The sequence below is a fragment of the Geotrypetes seraphini genome, chromosome 1, assembly GCF_902459505.1.
Source record: "Geotrypetes seraphini chromosome 1, aGeoSer1.1, whole genome shotgun sequence".
NCBI classification, from domain to species: Eukaryota; Metazoa; Chordata; class Amphibia; order Gymnophiona; family Dermophiidae; genus Geotrypetes; species Geotrypetes seraphini.
Window position 1 is genome coordinate 432,103,404 of NC_047084.1, and position 17,464 is coordinate 432,120,867.

Sequence of the window (17,464 nt, forward strand, 5' to 3'; positions counted from 1 at the left end):
CCTTTCGAACCTTTGGCCACAGCACATTTCAAATTTCTTACTTGGAAAGTGGTCTTTCTTATAGCTCTCACTTCTGCCAGGAGGGTCAGTGAGCTTCATGCACTAGTGGCCGATCCACCTTTCACTGTTTTTCACCATGATAAGGTGGTTCTCCGTACACATCCTAAGTTTCTCCCTAAGGTTGTGTCTGACTTTCATGTTAATCAGTCCATAGTCCTACCTGTTTTTTTTCCAAAGCCTCATTCTCATCCAGGTGAACAGGCTTTGCATACCTTGGACTGTAAACGTGCTCTGGCTTACTATCTTGACCGCACTAAGCCTCACAGATCATCCCCTCAACCGTTTTTGTCCTTTGATCCTAACAAGTTGGGTCATCCTGTATCTAAACGCACTCTATCCAATTGGCTTGCGGCTTGCGTTTCATTCTGTTATGCTCAGTCGGGCCTGACACTGGAAGGTTCTGTCACGGGCCACAAAGTTAGAGCTATGGCAGCGTCTGTACCTTTCCTCCGCTCCACTTCCATTGAGGAAATCTGCAAGGCTGCTACTTGGTCCTCAGTTCATACTTTTACATCTCACTATTGTCTGGATGCATTCTCCAGACGGGATGGACACTTCGGCCAATCTGTTTTACAAAATTTATTTTCCTAATGGCCAACCTTCCCTCCATCCCTCTTTTTGTTAGCTTGGAGGTCACCCATCAGTCAAGAATATGCTGCCTGCTTGTCCTGGGATAAAGCACAGTTACTTACTGTAACAGGTGTTATCCAGGGACAGCAGGCAGATATTCTTGCATCCCTCCCACCTCCCCGGGTTGGCTTCTTAGCTGGCTTATCCTAACTGGGGACCGCACGCCTTTGTCGGGCGGGAAGGCACTCGCGCACGCGCAGTGCGGCCTAACTAGAACTTTCTAAGTTCTTAGAGTGCAATCACTCTAAAATTGTCCGTACCGGGGCTCCGTCGGTGCCGTCACCCATCAGTCAAGAATATCTGCCTGCTGTCCCTGGATAACACCTGTTACGGTAAGTAACTGTGCTTTAAAGGTGAGACCGGGAGAAGCCGGAGGACACTAGAGAGAAGGGGGAAACATGCAGGCCTTCGGCAAGCCGGGCAGCGCTGGCGCTGTACCATGTAGGCCAGGGAGATCAGCTGGCAGACACCTCTCTTCCTCCTCAGTGTGCTGTGGCATACTTGGAATCTCAGGAGGCACACAGTTTAAGATACACTGGTCTACACACATGCTCTTTCTCTGGATGACCTCTTTGGGTGGCATTTATACTACTATTTGCAGGAATTACTTTGTTTTTTTTTCTTCACTCCTTGGTGTCCTATGCCATTATGTGCAGATAAGACTACACAATCTCTTATTTATAGAATCTAGGTCTTCCCCTATCTACAAAATATGAACATTTCTTGTACCCAGTTCACCTCCGCCCCTCTAATGGTCACCTTGTCTTTGTTTTTACTGTTGCCTTCTGCATTTTAACCATCCTTGATTCTGTCACAAAAATGATTTTCACTATCAATTCTGGTAGGCTGTTCTAATCATCCACTACCATATGCTTAAATAAATATTTCTTTATAGCCTGGAACTTACCTTCCTTCAGTTTCATATCATTATCCTTTGACTTTAAATTTGTTTTGTTTTGTTGTGTGTTCTTGTTCCCTATAGAAACATGCTAAATATTTTCAAGGTTAGATTTTAGCACCTCATGATCTTATATTTTATTCTAGGAATTGGAGGTGTATCAGCAAGAGTTAGATTCTCTAAATACAAGGAAGGAAACACTAGAAGCTGTAAGTATTGGCGTAATATGGTTGATGTACAAATTATTTATATATATATATATATATATAGCTAAATTTTGAAAGGTAGATGACTAGATATGTGGAAATATTTTTGTAATGTTTTTGCTGTCTTGACAAATGGGGAACATATTGCTAACCACAGAGTTTTTATTTCTATGTAGAAATGTTGCCCTTCTTGGAATTTTGTGAACTAGAGGACTGATTTTGTGGAGGACATTAAGCAACTCATAAAATCTCTGCAAGTAATAGTGTATGTGAGTGTATGATCATTCTGAAATTCCAGTGGGTTATGTTGCCTGACCATCAGATGGAGACAGAGAATGCTGAAAAATTCAGTGACAACATCACCGGCATAAGATGTGTTGCAACTGTGGAACTTGCCTTTATTCTCTACCTCCAATAGATGGTGCATATGGCCTGGTGCAACAAAATGTTTGAAGAAGGCTAGGCTCCCTTGACTAAGGCTTAGTTGCCCAGTGGTAGAGCCTCTTGTCTGTGTGCACTCTTAGAAATTGGCCTGTGGACCTATGCCCTGTTTGAGCTTTAGAGAGTTTTATCCTTTTCAGTCCCAAACCTAGGCTTTTGGATCTTTGCTCAATGCAACTGGATTTGTAAGAGGTCTTGTGGGACTCCTGCCAGTGAGGAGAGGAGTGAGCATTCTGTCCCCTCCCCTGGACCCTAGTTCCAGAAATCCAGTCTACTGACTTGTTCCTGGCAGAGGGGGACAGAAAGTCTAGTGTGGTGAATATGGCCCCTTGGGCCATCTTTTCATCCCTCCAAACCTTTCCTGGCGACTGTGGGTCTTCTTGTTCCCCTCCCATCCCTAATACTCTTGATCTTCTTAGGCAGTTTGCTTGGTGTTTAAAAAAGAAAAAGCAGCAGCTTTGGAGAAGCTTTTCGTTTCATAAATACTATATTACTTTAAAAAAAAATTTTTTTTTATTTTATTAACTGTTTAGATACCTGTTTGATAAATGGTATATCAAAAATAAAGAAAACTTGAAACTTGTTTAGTATGCAGCTGAGGCAGTGGCATAATAAGGGTAACGGACCACCCCAGGCACCATCTTTATAGAGGGCACTGCCTCTCCTCCTTTCTGCCTCCTCCCCATCCACGTAACTCTTTAAATGTTTGCATGTGCGAGCAGCATCTTCTACTTGCTGCTCACGCCGGTCCTGGCTCCCTTCTGATATCACTTTCTAATCACGGTACCAGGACGTGATATCAGAAGGGAGCTGAGGCTGTCGTGAGCAGCAGGTGGAAGATGCTATTTGCGCTAGCTAATATTTCAAGAAGTACGTGGGGGGGGGGTATATGGCATGGTGATGCAGGGCATCAACACCCCATGCCAAACTCTTTCACCATGCCACTGTTCAGGCATGTCATCTTTTTGTTAAATTGTGTGCTAGTTGGGTGTTGGGAGGCATACTCAGTTCAGCAAGAGAGGACAGTAATTGCTAAAGCTCTTGCTTATGCTTCTGTGGCCAGGGAGAGCACTGTTTATAGAAGCTCCCATTCTGCTGGAGTGGGGCAGAGCGATGATCAAGCCTTTTATGGCTGAGGGGACAGCATTATTATCCCAGGACAAGCAGGCAGCATATTCTCTACATGTGGGTGATATCATCCACGGAGCCCTGTCGCGGACAGCTGTTCAAGCAAACTTGATTGAAGATCTCAAAGTTTGCTAGTGCTGCCCATGTATGCGTGTGCCTTCCTGCTCCAGTAGAGGGCGCAACCCCTCCTCGTGGCCTTCAGTTCTTAGTTTTCCGCGGAGCCAGAAAGCCCTGTCTTGCTTTTCTGCGTTCTCTAAGTGCCTTTCTAGCACCGCGGCTTCTTTGTTTTAAATTGGGAGTCGCTGTGCGGTTTGTGAATTCCATTTTATGCTTCTTTTTCATTTTTTGTTTTTATATCGGTTCGGCGACCAGGGGCTCCCGGTTCGCCGTGGCCGCTTGGCCTCAAGTGGCTGCGGCCGTTTGTATCTTATGTCCCAGCCTCTTACCGGGTTTAAGAAGTGCTCCCAGTGTGGTCGGGTTATTTCAATTAGAGAATGACATGGTGGTGGTTACCCGCGGCTAACCGCATTTAGCCGCGGGTAACCCGCCGGAATGGGAAAAGAAAAATAGCAGTCGCTACGGGGACAAGGCCATTCACCGCCCCGTGGAACGGTGAATGGCCTTGTCCATAGTGAGGCATCAAGGATCTGGTGATCCCCGCAGCCACCGCCCACCCGCCCGTAGTGTTTAGCCAGCTCCCTCCCTCCACCTCACCTTATATTCCGAGTTTGACGGCTTCCTTTTTCTCGAGCCGCATGCATTCAAAAAGACGTGCACGCGCGGCTGCACGAGTCAATCAATCTTCTCCTCTGACGCAACCGGAAACAGGAAGTTGCAGGAGAGGAGAAGTTTGATTGACTCGTGCAGCCGCGCATGCACGGCTTTTTGAATACGTGCAGCTCGGGAAAAAGAAAGCCGGCAAACTCGGAATATAAGGTGAGGTGGAGGGAGGGTGGGGGCTGCTAGTCCTTTCATAGATTTGTAATACATAAATACTGTTTCGTTGTGGGTATTCTCCCCTCTTTAGCAGAACTGGTTTATCATTTTAAAATCATGTGTGGCACCAATGGCAAGAAAATATAATGATAAAATAGCAACTAATTTTACCTATTTTTATATATTAAAAAAAAGTACTACATTAGAAATGTATATCACCCAGTCCATAAGGTGAATGTACATATTGCTGTCTGTTATTCTGCTGAGCACTGACATTGAAACAGCAAAATGCATTTATTGCATACTTGTCCTCTGTCGGAAACATTATGGTGGTATATTAGTTATGTTGATAAAAATTTATAAGCAAAGCCCTGCCAGCTGAACATCTCTTTCTCTAGTTTAGCAGCAGGAACTTTGATTTATAAGAATGGAATAAGATAAATATTAGAGTACTAAGGCTTATATGGATGCTGCAGGGACGGTGACGGGGCGGTGAATGGGATGGCAGTGGTGGTGACGGGGCGGTTAAAGGGATGGCAGTGACGGGGCGGTGAAGGGAACGGCGGTGACGGGGCGATGCAGAGGATGGTGGGATGGGGACGGGGCGGTGACGGGGACAGAATTTTTTCCCCGTGTCATTCTCTAATTTCAATCACAGACCCGCACCGCTGGTATATTTTGTGCTTGGGTGTGGATCACCCCACGGACTCCTGCCCTCGTTGTGCCACCTTTCAGCCTCGGGCTCTCCGGCGCCGTAGGGCCAGGATTGCGGAGCTTTTCGCCATGGAGGCTGCTTCCGCTTCAACCCAGTCTGGGCCTCGACCTCGTCCCCGGCCTCTGTCTCGACGTCAGCCTCGAAGACCTTGGCCCCAGGCAAGTCTCCCTCGACCTCGAAAGCCTCGGCGGCCTCGACCTCGAAGACCTTGGCTCCGGGTAAGTCTCCTCTTCCTCCTTCAGGTTCAGTTCAGCTACCGAAGAAGCCTTCCTCGGAGTCTCTGGCCATCCAAGCGGTGAGTGTAGTCCCGCAGGCCTCAACGAGACCACCGTCCAAGCCCTCCAAGTGTGCTTCCACCATACGGGAATACTCATCCTCGAGGTCGCCCTCGGTGGAATGCAATGCTGCACCTGCCTGGCCTAATATGGTCACGGTGCCTATGTTCGAGGAGGTATTGAAGGCTATCATCTCCTCGGAGCTCTCCTCGGCGTTGGCTCAGCTTGCTCCGGACTCGACCTCGCGCGTTGTGGACCAGCCTGAGCGTTGCGTCGAGGCAAGACACGCCGGTCTTTGTGTCTGTCCTCGTCTGATTCCTTGCCTCTGCCATCGAGGCTCACTTCTCCCTCGAACCGGCCTCGGTCGAGGCGCCTTGTGAAGCGCCCCCGGGATTCCCCCCCGAGGCGGGGTAGGTCCCCGGGTCCTCGCACTACCGGCTCCATTACTTGGACCTTACTCTGTCTAACCCGAGTCTCCTTAGGTCGCCGGTCCGGTTGGGTACCCCGATTCGGGAGGAGCCGACCTCGAGGGACCCTACCTCCTTTTCCCGAGGCTTGCCTCCGGACCGAGGCTCTCCGGGTCACTGACCTCGGCGGGGCGTACCCCGGGTTCCTCCCCTCCGGGGGTCTCTCGATGCAAGCTTTCGTCGACCCCTCCTCGGTCTCTCAGCGGGGCCTCTTTGACATCCATGTTCGTGGATACGGACATCCCGCCGCAGTTTTCCAGGGAGGCTTCCCTCTCCTTTTCAGCTGCTCTGCGGTTTCGTTCCACCACTCCCCTCGAGGGGCATTGTGAAGGCAGGCCCTCTTCCTTCACTAGATTTGTTCACGATATGGGGAAGGCCTTGCACTTGGACCTCCAGTCGGATTCCAAGTATACCAAGGAGTACTTGGAGCTCCCCTACCCTCCTAAGGAGTCCTTACGGCTGCCCCTTAATCCGGTGTTTGCAGCAGACTTTCTTTCGAAATTTGGAGACTCCCTACGCTATTCCGGCTATTCCCTCCAAGATGGAGTCTCGGTACCAGACGGTGCCTTGCAAGAGTTTTGAGAAGGCGCAGCTTTCTCACCAGTCCTTGGTTGTTGAGTCTACCCTCAAAAAGTCTCACCCATCCAAGGTCTATGCCGCTGTCCCTGCCGGGCCGGGAGGGCAGGACTATGGATAAGTTCGGGAGGCGCCTTTATCAGAACTCCATGATGACGAACAGTCCTGAATTACAACTTTACCTTCACGTCTTATCTCAAGTGGTGTATCAAGTCCCTCCCTTCTTTCGAGGACGATTTGCCTTCCAAGCGCCGTGCGGAGTTTCGCCGGCTTGTGGAAGTCCTGTCGCAGCTTCGGCTGTATATGTTTCAAGCCTCCTACGATGCATTTGAGCTGTCAACCAGGGTCTCTTCCTTTGCAGTGGTCATGCGTCACATGGCGTGGCTCTGCATCGTTGACATGGAACCGAACCTGCAAGACCGGTTGGCCAATCTCCCGCCCAAGACCTATTGGCTGCCTCCCCGGTGGTATCCATAGAAGTCCATGCCGGCGTTTTCTCGCCCTCCTCCTCGGCGTCCGCAGCAGCAGAAGGCTCCCCCTAAGCCCCAGACCCTGGCTGCGCAGCAGCAGCTGCCGTCCTTTTGATTGGCTTGGCGGGAGAGGCCTGGCCTCTTCCGCCCTGGGTGTTCCCCCTCTACCCATCGGGGGACATCTCCGCGCCTTTTATCAACGTTGGGCGGTGATAACTGCGGACTCTTGGGTCCTCTCCGTCATTTGGGTAGGGTACTCCCTCAACTTTTGGGCTTTGCCTCCAGACAGACCTCCCGGAAAGTCTCCTTCCTACAGGGCACAGCTTCCTCTTCTGCTTTTGGAAGCGCGGGCCCTCCTTCACCTGCGGGCTGTCGAGGAGGTTCCCCCTTGTCAATGGGGCTCCGGTGTTTATTCCCGGTACTTCCTGGTTCCCAAAAAGACAGGAGACCTTCGCCCTATCTTGGTCCTGCGGAAGCTGAACAAGTTCCTAGAGAAGTTCCGCATGCTTTCAGTTCCCATTTTGTATCCTTTGATGGACGAGGGGGACTGGTTGTGTTCGAAATCAACTTCCCCAAGTCTCAATTGTGTCCCTCTCAGTCCCTGCAGTTTATCGGGGCCGTGCTGGACACAGTCCGCCTTCGGTTGTTTCTGCCTCTTGTGGTTGAGTCAGCTGGTGTCTCAGCGGACTTCGGTCTCGGCCAAGCAGATGATGATCCTCCTGGGGCACATAGCCTCCACCGTTCACATTGCATCTGACTTATATCCTCGCAGCATTGCCTCTCAGAGCACTTAGTCTTCACAATCTGCCACTGTTCAGGTCTTAGGGGTCCTCTCTCTCTCGGAGATACAGATCCCTTATTTATAGGGGATGCTCTTCCCGTGGCTGGGAACCCAGGAACTTACAACGGCTCTGTGGATTGTGCCTGGGCTTTAAAGCCAGGGGACAATCCCATGCGCTTATTTCAGTCCGCTGCTTTACCAAATCTTATTTCAGAGTCTCTGCATGAGTTGAATTTAGTCACTCAGCCAGCTCTTTCTACTTCCTCCTTTCTTATGTGTGGAGTGAGACCTAAGTCCTCTGTCTTTCCCTGGCATCCTGCCATTAGCATCCTGATTTCAAAGCAGTGGGATTCTCCAGAGGGGACTCTCAAAGTAATGAGAGCCTTGTCTCATCTGTATTCTGTGGCACAGGAATGTCGGCAACTTTTTAGTAAGCCCAGAGTGGATTCCTTTGTTGCTCAGGTTGCAAAGCACACCTCCCTTATGATCGAAGACAGAATGGTACTCAAAGACGTACAGGACCGCTGCATGGATGTAGTTCTCAGCGGACTTTTTGAGGCAGTGGCTTTGGGAGTCAAAGCTGCCTTAGCGGTGTCCTTTGGCACATGTGCTTGTCTATCCAGACTGCTCACTTTGGAGAGTGAGGGTGTCAAACTGCCTCCTCAGCTCATTTTATCTGGCATGGTCTGTGTGACTGACGCAATGTATGACATTCTTCATATCCTGGGTAAAGCGTCAGTTTGTTCCATTTCTGCTCGTAGAATGCTCAGGATCAAACAATGGGCTGGCGATTCTACCTCTAAAGCTTCTCTTGCCAGACTACGTTTTAAGGGGCAATTATTATTTGGCAAAGGCCTGGGTGATCTCATGAATTCTGTGGTGGATTGTTGCCCCAAGACCCTGCCTGATAGTGGACACAGAGCCTCTAGAGGCTCAGGGCACTCTAATTTTGTAGCTCACAGCACTCTCAACCGTATTTCAGTTCTATGTTGCAAAGATTCTACCCTGGGTACAAGCAGAGATTTTCTGGATCCAGTCATAACCAGTCCTCTGCTACCCAAGCTGTTCCGTCTAACAAGAAGTTGCAATGACGTCGGACCGGGAAATGCCTTTCTACATATTGGGGCAGGCTCTCAGCATTCCTACAGGCCTGGGTACAGATTTCATGTCCTGGAAAATCATTGTCAGTTTTCAGCTCTACACTTTGGCCTGGCAGCTGCTCCTCATACCTTCACCAAGGTGACGGTTGTGGTAGCAGCTCGCCTGCGCAAGATGGGGCTGCAGGTGCATCCTTCCCTAGATGATTGGTTGATCAGAGCCCCCTCATTGTCCAAGGGTTGGTGCACGGTTGATCAGGTGATCCGAGTCCTGGAGGACCTGGATTGGATTGTGAATTATATAAACATAGAATATGACGGCAGAAAAGGACCATAGCCCATCAAGTCTGCCCACCCCAATGATCCACCCCCCTGACTTTACTCCCCTAGAGTTCCCACGTGAATATCCCATTTTCTCTTAAAATCTGACACGCTATTTGCCTCAATCACCTGCAGAGGTAGACTGTTCCAATGATCAACCACTCTTTCTGTGAAGAAGTACTTCCTGGAATCACCATGAAACTTCCCTCCCCTGATTTTCAGTGGATACCCTCTGGTGGTCGATATCATCTTCCACCTCGATACGACCCGTAACATACTTAAACGTCTCAATCATGTCTCCCCTCTCTCTTCATTCCTCAAGTGAGTACAGCTGCAATTTATTTAGCCTTTCTTCATACGTGAGATCCCTGAGCCCCGAGACCATCTTGGTGGCCATTCGCTGAACCAACTCAATTCGCAGCACATCTTTCCGGTAGTGTGGTCTCCAGAATTGACACGCTGACTCCAAATGAGGGACGCTGACTCAGTCCCGAGTATCTGGAAATTTTGTTTGACATGGCTGTCTTCAGGTCCTGGGATACATGGAAATTTTGTTTGACATGGCTGTCTTCAGGTCCTGGGATACATGGCGGCCATATTAGATGTGGTACCTTGGACGAGAGCCCACATCCATTCTTCTAGCATCCATTACTCTCCTGCTGGTCCCCTCAGTTGAACACATTACATAAGTGTCTGCTTTGAATGCTGGAGACTCGGCGTAGAATGAATGGTGGTCCCACCCTCAGTTCCTCATCAGAGACATGCCTCTGCTGATTGCTTCCTGTGTGGTTATAATGATGGATGCCAGTCTCCTGGGCTGGGGAGCCCTTTACAGCAGTCATCCAATTTATAACAGTCATCCAATCAGGGGCATTGGTCACCCTCTCGAAGTCTGGCTTTTGTGAAATTGCAGAAAACTATGGAACAAATGAAAAATCTTTCGATAACACCTTCAACTCTATATCGGACAAAGTCCTTGAAGATAAATTCACTACTGTTGTGTTTTCCTGTTCCAATTTTTGTATATTGTCTGTTGTTGACCCCTCCCTTTTGTTCATGTTATGGATATGTGCAATAGATTTTTAGTCTTTGAGAAAATATACTCAAAATAATAATGAAATAAATTATTATAAGTAATATGCACTGTATTGGTATATACCTTCTCTCTTTTTCTTGTTCCCCTCATTTTAGACTTCCTTAGCAGACGGATCTTGGATCCAGGTGAGTGGTCACTGTCTCAGACAGCATTTCAGGAAATTATTCAGCGCTTTGACCTCATGGCAACGGCAAAAAACAAGAAGGCAGACCGATTCTTCAGTTGAAAAGTCGAGCCCGGAAGCAACGGGCTAGACGCTCTAGTTTAGCTGTGGCTGCAGGGATTCCTGTTGTATGTTTTTCCTCCCCAGCCCATGATAGGCTTGGTCATTCGATGCATTGTGGCTCATCAGGACAGAGTTGTTCTGGTGGCTCCAGTTTGGCCTCGCAGGCCATGGTATATAGATCTGATAAGGCTTCGAATGGGCCACTGCATGGAGGATCTAGATCACTTTGCTCTTACGACATGACTATGGAATGTGAAGTGTTAGTGCGTAAAGTTTACTCAGATGCAGTCCTTGCCACCCTTCTCCAGTCTAAGCAGTCGGCCAGTTTCTGCCTAAGCTGAGGTGTGGAGAACCTTCCAGCATTGGTGCGTCCAAGAGCATGTGGTACCATTTTCAGCTCCAATTTCAGTGGTGTTAGCCTTTCTCCAGGCGGGCTATACCTAGGTCCTCACTGTGATTTTGTTTTGGGTCCAGTCACTGGGCTTTCTTGTTTCATGGCTTGGGATTATACACCAGCATTCCATCTAAAGGGTGCTCTCTGCATTGGACCACTGATCAAGCCAGCTCTCCGCATTAGACCACCGATCAGGCCACCATTTCCTTCATGGGATTTTAACGTGGTTCTCGGAGGCCTCTCCAAAGTGCCATTTGAGCCTCCAGTTGAAGTGTCCCTCTTGGACTTGATGCCTCAAGTTGTGTTCCTGGTTGCAGTGACCTCAGCGTGTCAAGTTTTGGAATTCCAGGCTCTTTCTTGTAAGCCTTTCCTCAGAATTTCAGAGATTGGAGTTTCCCTGCACACTGTTCTTTCTTTTCTGCTGAAGGTGGTGTTGGCATTTCATGTAAGTCAGTGGTCCATTTGCCTGCGTTCCAACCTACAGGTTCTAAGAAACCAGGACTGCATTTTGCTTAAGTTGGACATGAGATGAATGCCCCCTCACTATCTAGAGGTCACCAACGAGTTTAGGTTCTCTGACCATCTGCTTGTGCTGATTCATTCGTCTAAGTGAGATGCGCCTGCTTCTAAGACCAGGATAACCATATGGATCCGTAAGTCCATTTCATCAGCCTACATTGTCTGTGGGTCCCCTGTTTCTATTAAGGCGCATTCGACTAGAAGTGTGCCTTTGTTGTGGGCCGCAGCTAGAGCACTGTGTCCAGAGGAGATTTGTACAGTGGCGACTTAACACTTTTGCAAGATTTTACAGGCATAATATGTCTCTGTCTTTGGCTCCTCTGAGTTACGGGCCGGCACAGTCAGCCCACCCTAGATTTCTGGGACTGCTTTTATACATGCCGTTTGTCTAGAATGGCACACCTATTGCACTGGAAAAAGAGATTATGTCCTTATCTTGATAATATCTTTTCCAGGAGATAGGTGTGTCATTTTAGATTCCCACCCTGTTCTTCCTGCACTTGCCTACTGTTTCCTTCTGTATAGGCTTCTCCAAGTTGTATTTTGGATTCCGTCAGCCCTTTGGGCCCTGAAGAATATTGTAGCATATGATTTAGCATCTACACTTCCCCCTCCGTATTTGCGGTTCCTGCACTCGCGGTTTCATATAATCGTGATTTTTTTCTGGGGAGGGGGAAATAAAAAAAAACAGTCTTCATGTAAAAAAAATTCATCTTTTTTTCCTCCCTGCCACCTTCCCGGCCTTACCTGGTGGTCTAGAGGGCTTTCGGGGCAGGAGCAATCTTCCTACACTCCCTACAGCCATTTCCTGATGGCGATCTGCACGGGGCAGGAGTGTAGGAAAATTGCTCCTGCCCCAAAAGCCCTCTAGACCACCAGGTAAGGCCGGGAAGGCGGCAGGGGGGTGGGGGTGGGTCAGAACCAGATAATCGCGGGTTTTTCGGCATTCGCGGTCCGGCTCTGCTCGTATCCCCCGCAAATGATGAGGGAGAAGTGTACAGGGGTACTTCCTTTGTTGCTTCTGTTGGCTGTTGCTAGTTCATTACATGATAACAGTTTTTGTATTAAAGCAGAACAGTTGTATTGTTGGGGTGTCCCCTCTTTGTCCTTACTTCACATTCTCAGTTGGAGCTCTAACATGCTTGGGTACTAACTGCAGGTAGCAGTAGAGCTTACTGTGAAGTAGGAGGGACACAGAGAAAATTCAGAGTGAATTCCTTCTGCAGATGGCTCATGGCCATGGGGAGATATCCCGCATGTCTACAATGACACACCTATCTACTGGAAAATATGTTATCAGGGTAAGGATATAATCTCTTTTTCTGTTACATCTACTCAGAAATCCATATGTTAGGTGATCAGTCCATTCCTGTGAGCCGGGTTTTTCAGAAGTGTGTTACAACTTTCAGCACCTCCCACATTGCCAGTGGAGTGGAGTGCCCCCTTCAATTTTTCCTTCTGCAAGCAAACTGTGCAGAGGTATTTCAGATCTGCTCTACTTAGTTTTTCTTATTTTTGGTTATAAGTTCATTTTTCTGAGGATTTGGTGCCCTGAGATCCCATATTTGGGGATTTTTTGCCTGGGAAAGGACACAGGTTCAATGGAGCCGGGCTGCAACTCAGGGTTCATTCCCCTTGGAGACAACTCACCTTCTGAATTTTTCAAAAGCTTGAGTGTAGTCTGTAGGTGGCCTGAGTTAGAGCCCTCAGGGTATCAGGGAGCCAGCTGCATATTTTGTGTTCCCCCTCCCCTGGTCATGCTTCAAGGTTCTGTGGGGATAGAGGTCTCAAATAGGGTCGGTCTGACTGGCAGTCCAAAGATTTCCTGATTTGGAGTTATCATTTGAAGTTTCTGAGGCAGAAAGTTATTTCCATCTCTTCAAGCTGCAAGGAAAGCTGACAGGCAGATACTTTCACAGAACTGTAAGTACAGCCCCATTATTTCCTATGGGAAAATCAGATGGAGGGTCCAAAAAACTCATTTTTGAGGGTTTTTAGGGTCAGAGTTCAGGTCCCCGACCTTCAAAACCCCTATTTCAGTGATTTTTATTTTTCAGAAAAGTCTCCACGGGCCATTTTTGGCACAATTTTTTTGCCTATCTTGGATTTAACAATCTTTTTTTCTGAAGCCTCTTATGTGGCTCAAAACCCCTTAATTTTTACAAAAATTGACAGGGATGGACTCCTCAGAATGTGTTGACACCATTTTATGTGATGTTTGCTCCAATTGACCGGCTGGCAGAGGTGTGTCCATGTACTACGTGCCACAGCTTGTAAGAGGGAGGTGCAGAAGCCTTGAGCTTAGCCCTATTTGTATCCTGCAGGGCTGGGGAACCGCTGTGGGTCTGGGAAATGGATAGAAAGTCCCATCTGGAGCCTGAAGGCGTGATGTGCAGACAAGTGGAGTCCGTGAAACCCATGAAAGCCCAGATGGAGGTCCTCCAGGATCGTTTATCTTCCCTGCACAAGGCTTCTCCCCAGAATTTGTAAATCTTATGCGGAGAGTATTTTTAATGGAGTCAGGACGTTTGGCACAGCCTAAAAGCGCACCGCTGTTAGTCCAGGGAGTGTCTTCACTTCTTGTGATTTCTCCTTTGATAAGCAAGCCTGCCCCTAGCTCCAGCGGACACTCAGAGCTGGACTGGCAGGATTGAAGAATCCAGTTCCCTGTTCAGGTCTGGTCATGAGCGGCTCCAGTTCTCAGACTATGTCCAGTCTATCCAATGGCACCTAAGTTCCAGCAGCTGTTTAATCAGCCAAGGGTAAACTCTGTGATGACTCAGTTTACCAAGTGCATGGCTCTCCTGAGTGAGTGAGGAGTTATGCTGAAAGATGCGCAAGATCGCAAGGTGGACATGGTTTTGAAGAAACAATTTGAAACTCTAGCTCTGGGAATCAAAACAGCGACAACAGCTTCATTTGCAGCATGAGCCTGTCAGACTAGATTGAGACGAGAATCATCTGCTGAGGAGGACATCTGCCCCTGGCTGGTGCTATAAGGACCTTATCAGGGTCATGAGCAAGGTGTCAGCGTATGCAGTCTCTGGTAACAGAATTCTCTGGATCAGGCGGGTGACTCAGCAACCAAGCAACCTTAAGTAGACTGCCTTTTAAGGGGCAGTTGCTTTTCGGTAAGGGCCTAAACGATCTCATGGCCAGTGTGACAGATCGCTGCCCTAAGTCTCTGCCAGAGAACAGGCTGCGCCAACCCCCAGGAGGGAGTAGAGGTCATTTTCATCCCTCCCACCATTCTTGCCAATACAATCCAAGTTCCTCAACCCAAAGATCCTTCCAGGGTTATAAATAACGATATAGCAAACCCAGATGCCAGCAGCTCTCAGGGTCTTGAGTCAACCCACCCTCCAAAAAGTCCCAGTGACACTAAGTTGGCGGTTGTCTTGTTGTTTTCAGGATATCTACTGTAAAATCTGGCCAGTAATGTCTTCATGTTCCAAGTTAGTGGAGTTTCCATTGATGCCCTCCCTAGCCCATCCTACACCGAATCATCATATATGGGACACATATCATACAAGTCTGTTCAATACAGACTGTTTGGCTGAAGAGCTCATCTCGCTGGCCTCCATATTCAGGGAGTCTAGTCTTCTCATGAGAAACTCTCCACATAAAGCTCCAAGCAATAAGCAATGCTCTCCAGACATTCCAGAACCATCAAATTGTCCTTATCCAAACTGACAATCAGGTTGTCATGTTTTATGTGAACAAACAAGGATGCACTAGATCTCATCCTTTCTGCATGGAAGCAATCCAGGTTTGACTTGGGCAACTGTTCTTGGCATCTTCCTGCCAGATTATTTGGCAGGGAAGCAAAATGTGTTGGCAGACAGATTGAGCAGACTTTTTCAGTCCCATGAGTAGTCTCTTAGCATTTCCTCCTATTGCCAGGTTTTCACTAAATGGGGGACTCTGAACATAGATCTTTTTTTAATTTTTATTTATTTATTCATTTATTTAGCACGTCCTTCCAAAGGAGCCCAGAACGGGTTACAGGAGTACATTCATAGCATGGGTAGGACAAACTTTAGTGAGAAATGCAGACTTTACATTATAGACAAGGGGGTTTAGATTACAGCATTTACAGTGAAGACATAACATACAGATTTAAAAATACAGACTTAGTATGTATAGGGTGGATTAAATTGCAGCGTGTACAGTGTAGATGTAACATGGAGGTGACATAACTTTCCTAGCAGGTGGATGCATCTTTGTTGTTGGAGAATATGGTGGTAATTCAGGTTATATTTGCGGTAGCCTGTGAGTTTAGAGAGGTCGTTTAGTATATTAGGTGGTGCCTTTGAGATCCATCCGTCCGGGGTATCTCTGGGTTGCTAAGGAGCTAGATTTTCACGGCTTTCCTGAAGTTCCAAAGACTGTCTAGTGATATAATGGATGGGGGGGATGATGTGCCATAATCTGCATATGTAATGAGAATAAGAGCATCTTCGGGCTGTCTCGGACGTGAGCAAGGAACCAGGTGGCAGGATCAGCCGTTTTTCTATTTGAGATCTCAGTGATCGATTGGGGACATAAGATTGTAGTTTTGATGCCATGTAGTTTGGTGTCATCTTTTGGAAAGTCTTGAAGGCTAACACCAAGGCTTTGAAGGTGCATCGTTTTTGAATAGGCAGCCAGTGCATGGAAGTTAGTGCAGAGGTGACGTGATCACAGAAGCCCAGGTTTTTTAGGAGTCGGATTGCAACATTTTGCACCCCTTGGATATGGGAGAGTGTTTTTGCTGGTAGGCCCACTAGTAGAGAGTTGCAGTAATCTAGTCAAGATAATACAAACGTGTATAGCAGCTGAGCAAAATCGCATTCTGAAAAATAGGCACGGATGCACTTTAGTTGGCGGAGGTAATAGAAAGAGGATGACACTATTTTTGATATATGGTCTGAGAATGGCAGGTTTGAGTCGAGAATCACTGCTAGGCTGCGGACGTTATCTTTGGCTGTGAGGGTGGCATTTCCCCAAGAAAGAGATTGGTGGAGATAGGCGCAAATTGCCTTGTGTATCCAGAGAAGTTCTGTTTTTGATGCGTTTAGCTGAAGTTTATTTGCAGTCATCCATTTTTTTATTTCTGTTAGGCAGCAGTGAAGTTTTTTTAGTTGTGCATCTCGGTGTTGACTTAGGGGGGAGGTAGAGCTGTATGTCGTCTGCATATACTTGGATTTTGATTTGATATTTTTCTGCAATGTCAAGTACTGGTTTAACATATAGGTTGAAGAGGAGTGGGGATAGTAATGCACACTGGGGTACTCCGTAGCAGAGAGGTTTTGGTTCTAATAAGGAGGGCTCCAGTAGTATCCGCCTTGAATCGCAAGGTAATGGCGGAATAGAAATCTCTAATGTAATGTAATGTAATGTACTTTCTGAGACCTTTCGTTCAAGAATGCCAGTGCGACATTATGGATTCCGATCGAGTATAATCTGGATAGGAGGAGCGAGTGGTTGATAGTATTGAAGGCTGCGCTTAGGTCTAGTAGGACCAGCAATGCATCTTTTCCCTCATCAAGGATTTTCCAGCAGTCATCTACGATGTCTAGAAGCACTGTTTCTAATCCTGATTGGAAGTTGGAGAGGGTGGTGTTTTTTTCCATGAAGTCTCGTAGTTGTGTGAGCACTATCTTTTCTAGTATTTTTGAGACAAATGGGAGATTTGAGACTGGTCTATAGCTGCTTGGATTGTCCGGATCCATGGTGGTTTTTTTAGGAGTGGTCTTACTACAGTGGATTTCCAGCTTCGTGGTATTAATACTGATTGTAGGGACTTATTAATTAGGGGTAAAATGGAGTTCAGGAAGTATTCGTTGGTAGCTAGAAGTATAGTGGATGGGCATGGGTCCAGGATTGAGGTTGTGGGGTGCAAGGAGACTATTGTACTTTTTAGGTCGTCAATGGAAACTGGTTTGAAGCTGTTGAGAGTTTCTATCTTATATAGGTTGTTGTTTTGTGTAGTTTTCGGGGTGCTTGGCAGAGCTTTGGCTTCTAAATCTAAGGATTCTCGTATCTTTGATATCTTGTCGTGGAAGAAATTTGAGAGGGATTCACTATCTAAGTGTGATTTTTGGATGTGTGATCCTTGGGAGGAGGTGAATAAGTTTTTCGACAGTGAGAAAATGGCCTTTGATCTGTTTGGTATTTTGGATATTAGGTTTGTGAAGTATACCTTTTTTTGTATTGAGTGTTGCTAGCTTGTGTTCTTTCAAGAAG

General features: G+C 47.4%; 1 protein-coding gene across 7 annotated transcripts in view; it reads left to right on the forward strand.

Annotated features, from left to right (window-relative positions):
* IFT74 (intraflagellar transport 74) overlaps nt 1–17,464 on the forward strand; it is a 305,175-nt gene that overhangs the window by 171,846 nt on the left and 115,865 nt on the right. For all 7 annotated transcript variants that reach the window (XM_033919374.1, XM_033919366.1, XM_033919348.1 and 4 more), the window contains one exon: nt 1,735–1,797. In XM_033919374.1, the coding sequence (XP_033775265.1) occupies nt 1,735–1,797 (63 nt within the window). The remainder of the gene's footprint in view (nt 1–1,734; nt 1,798–17,464) is intronic.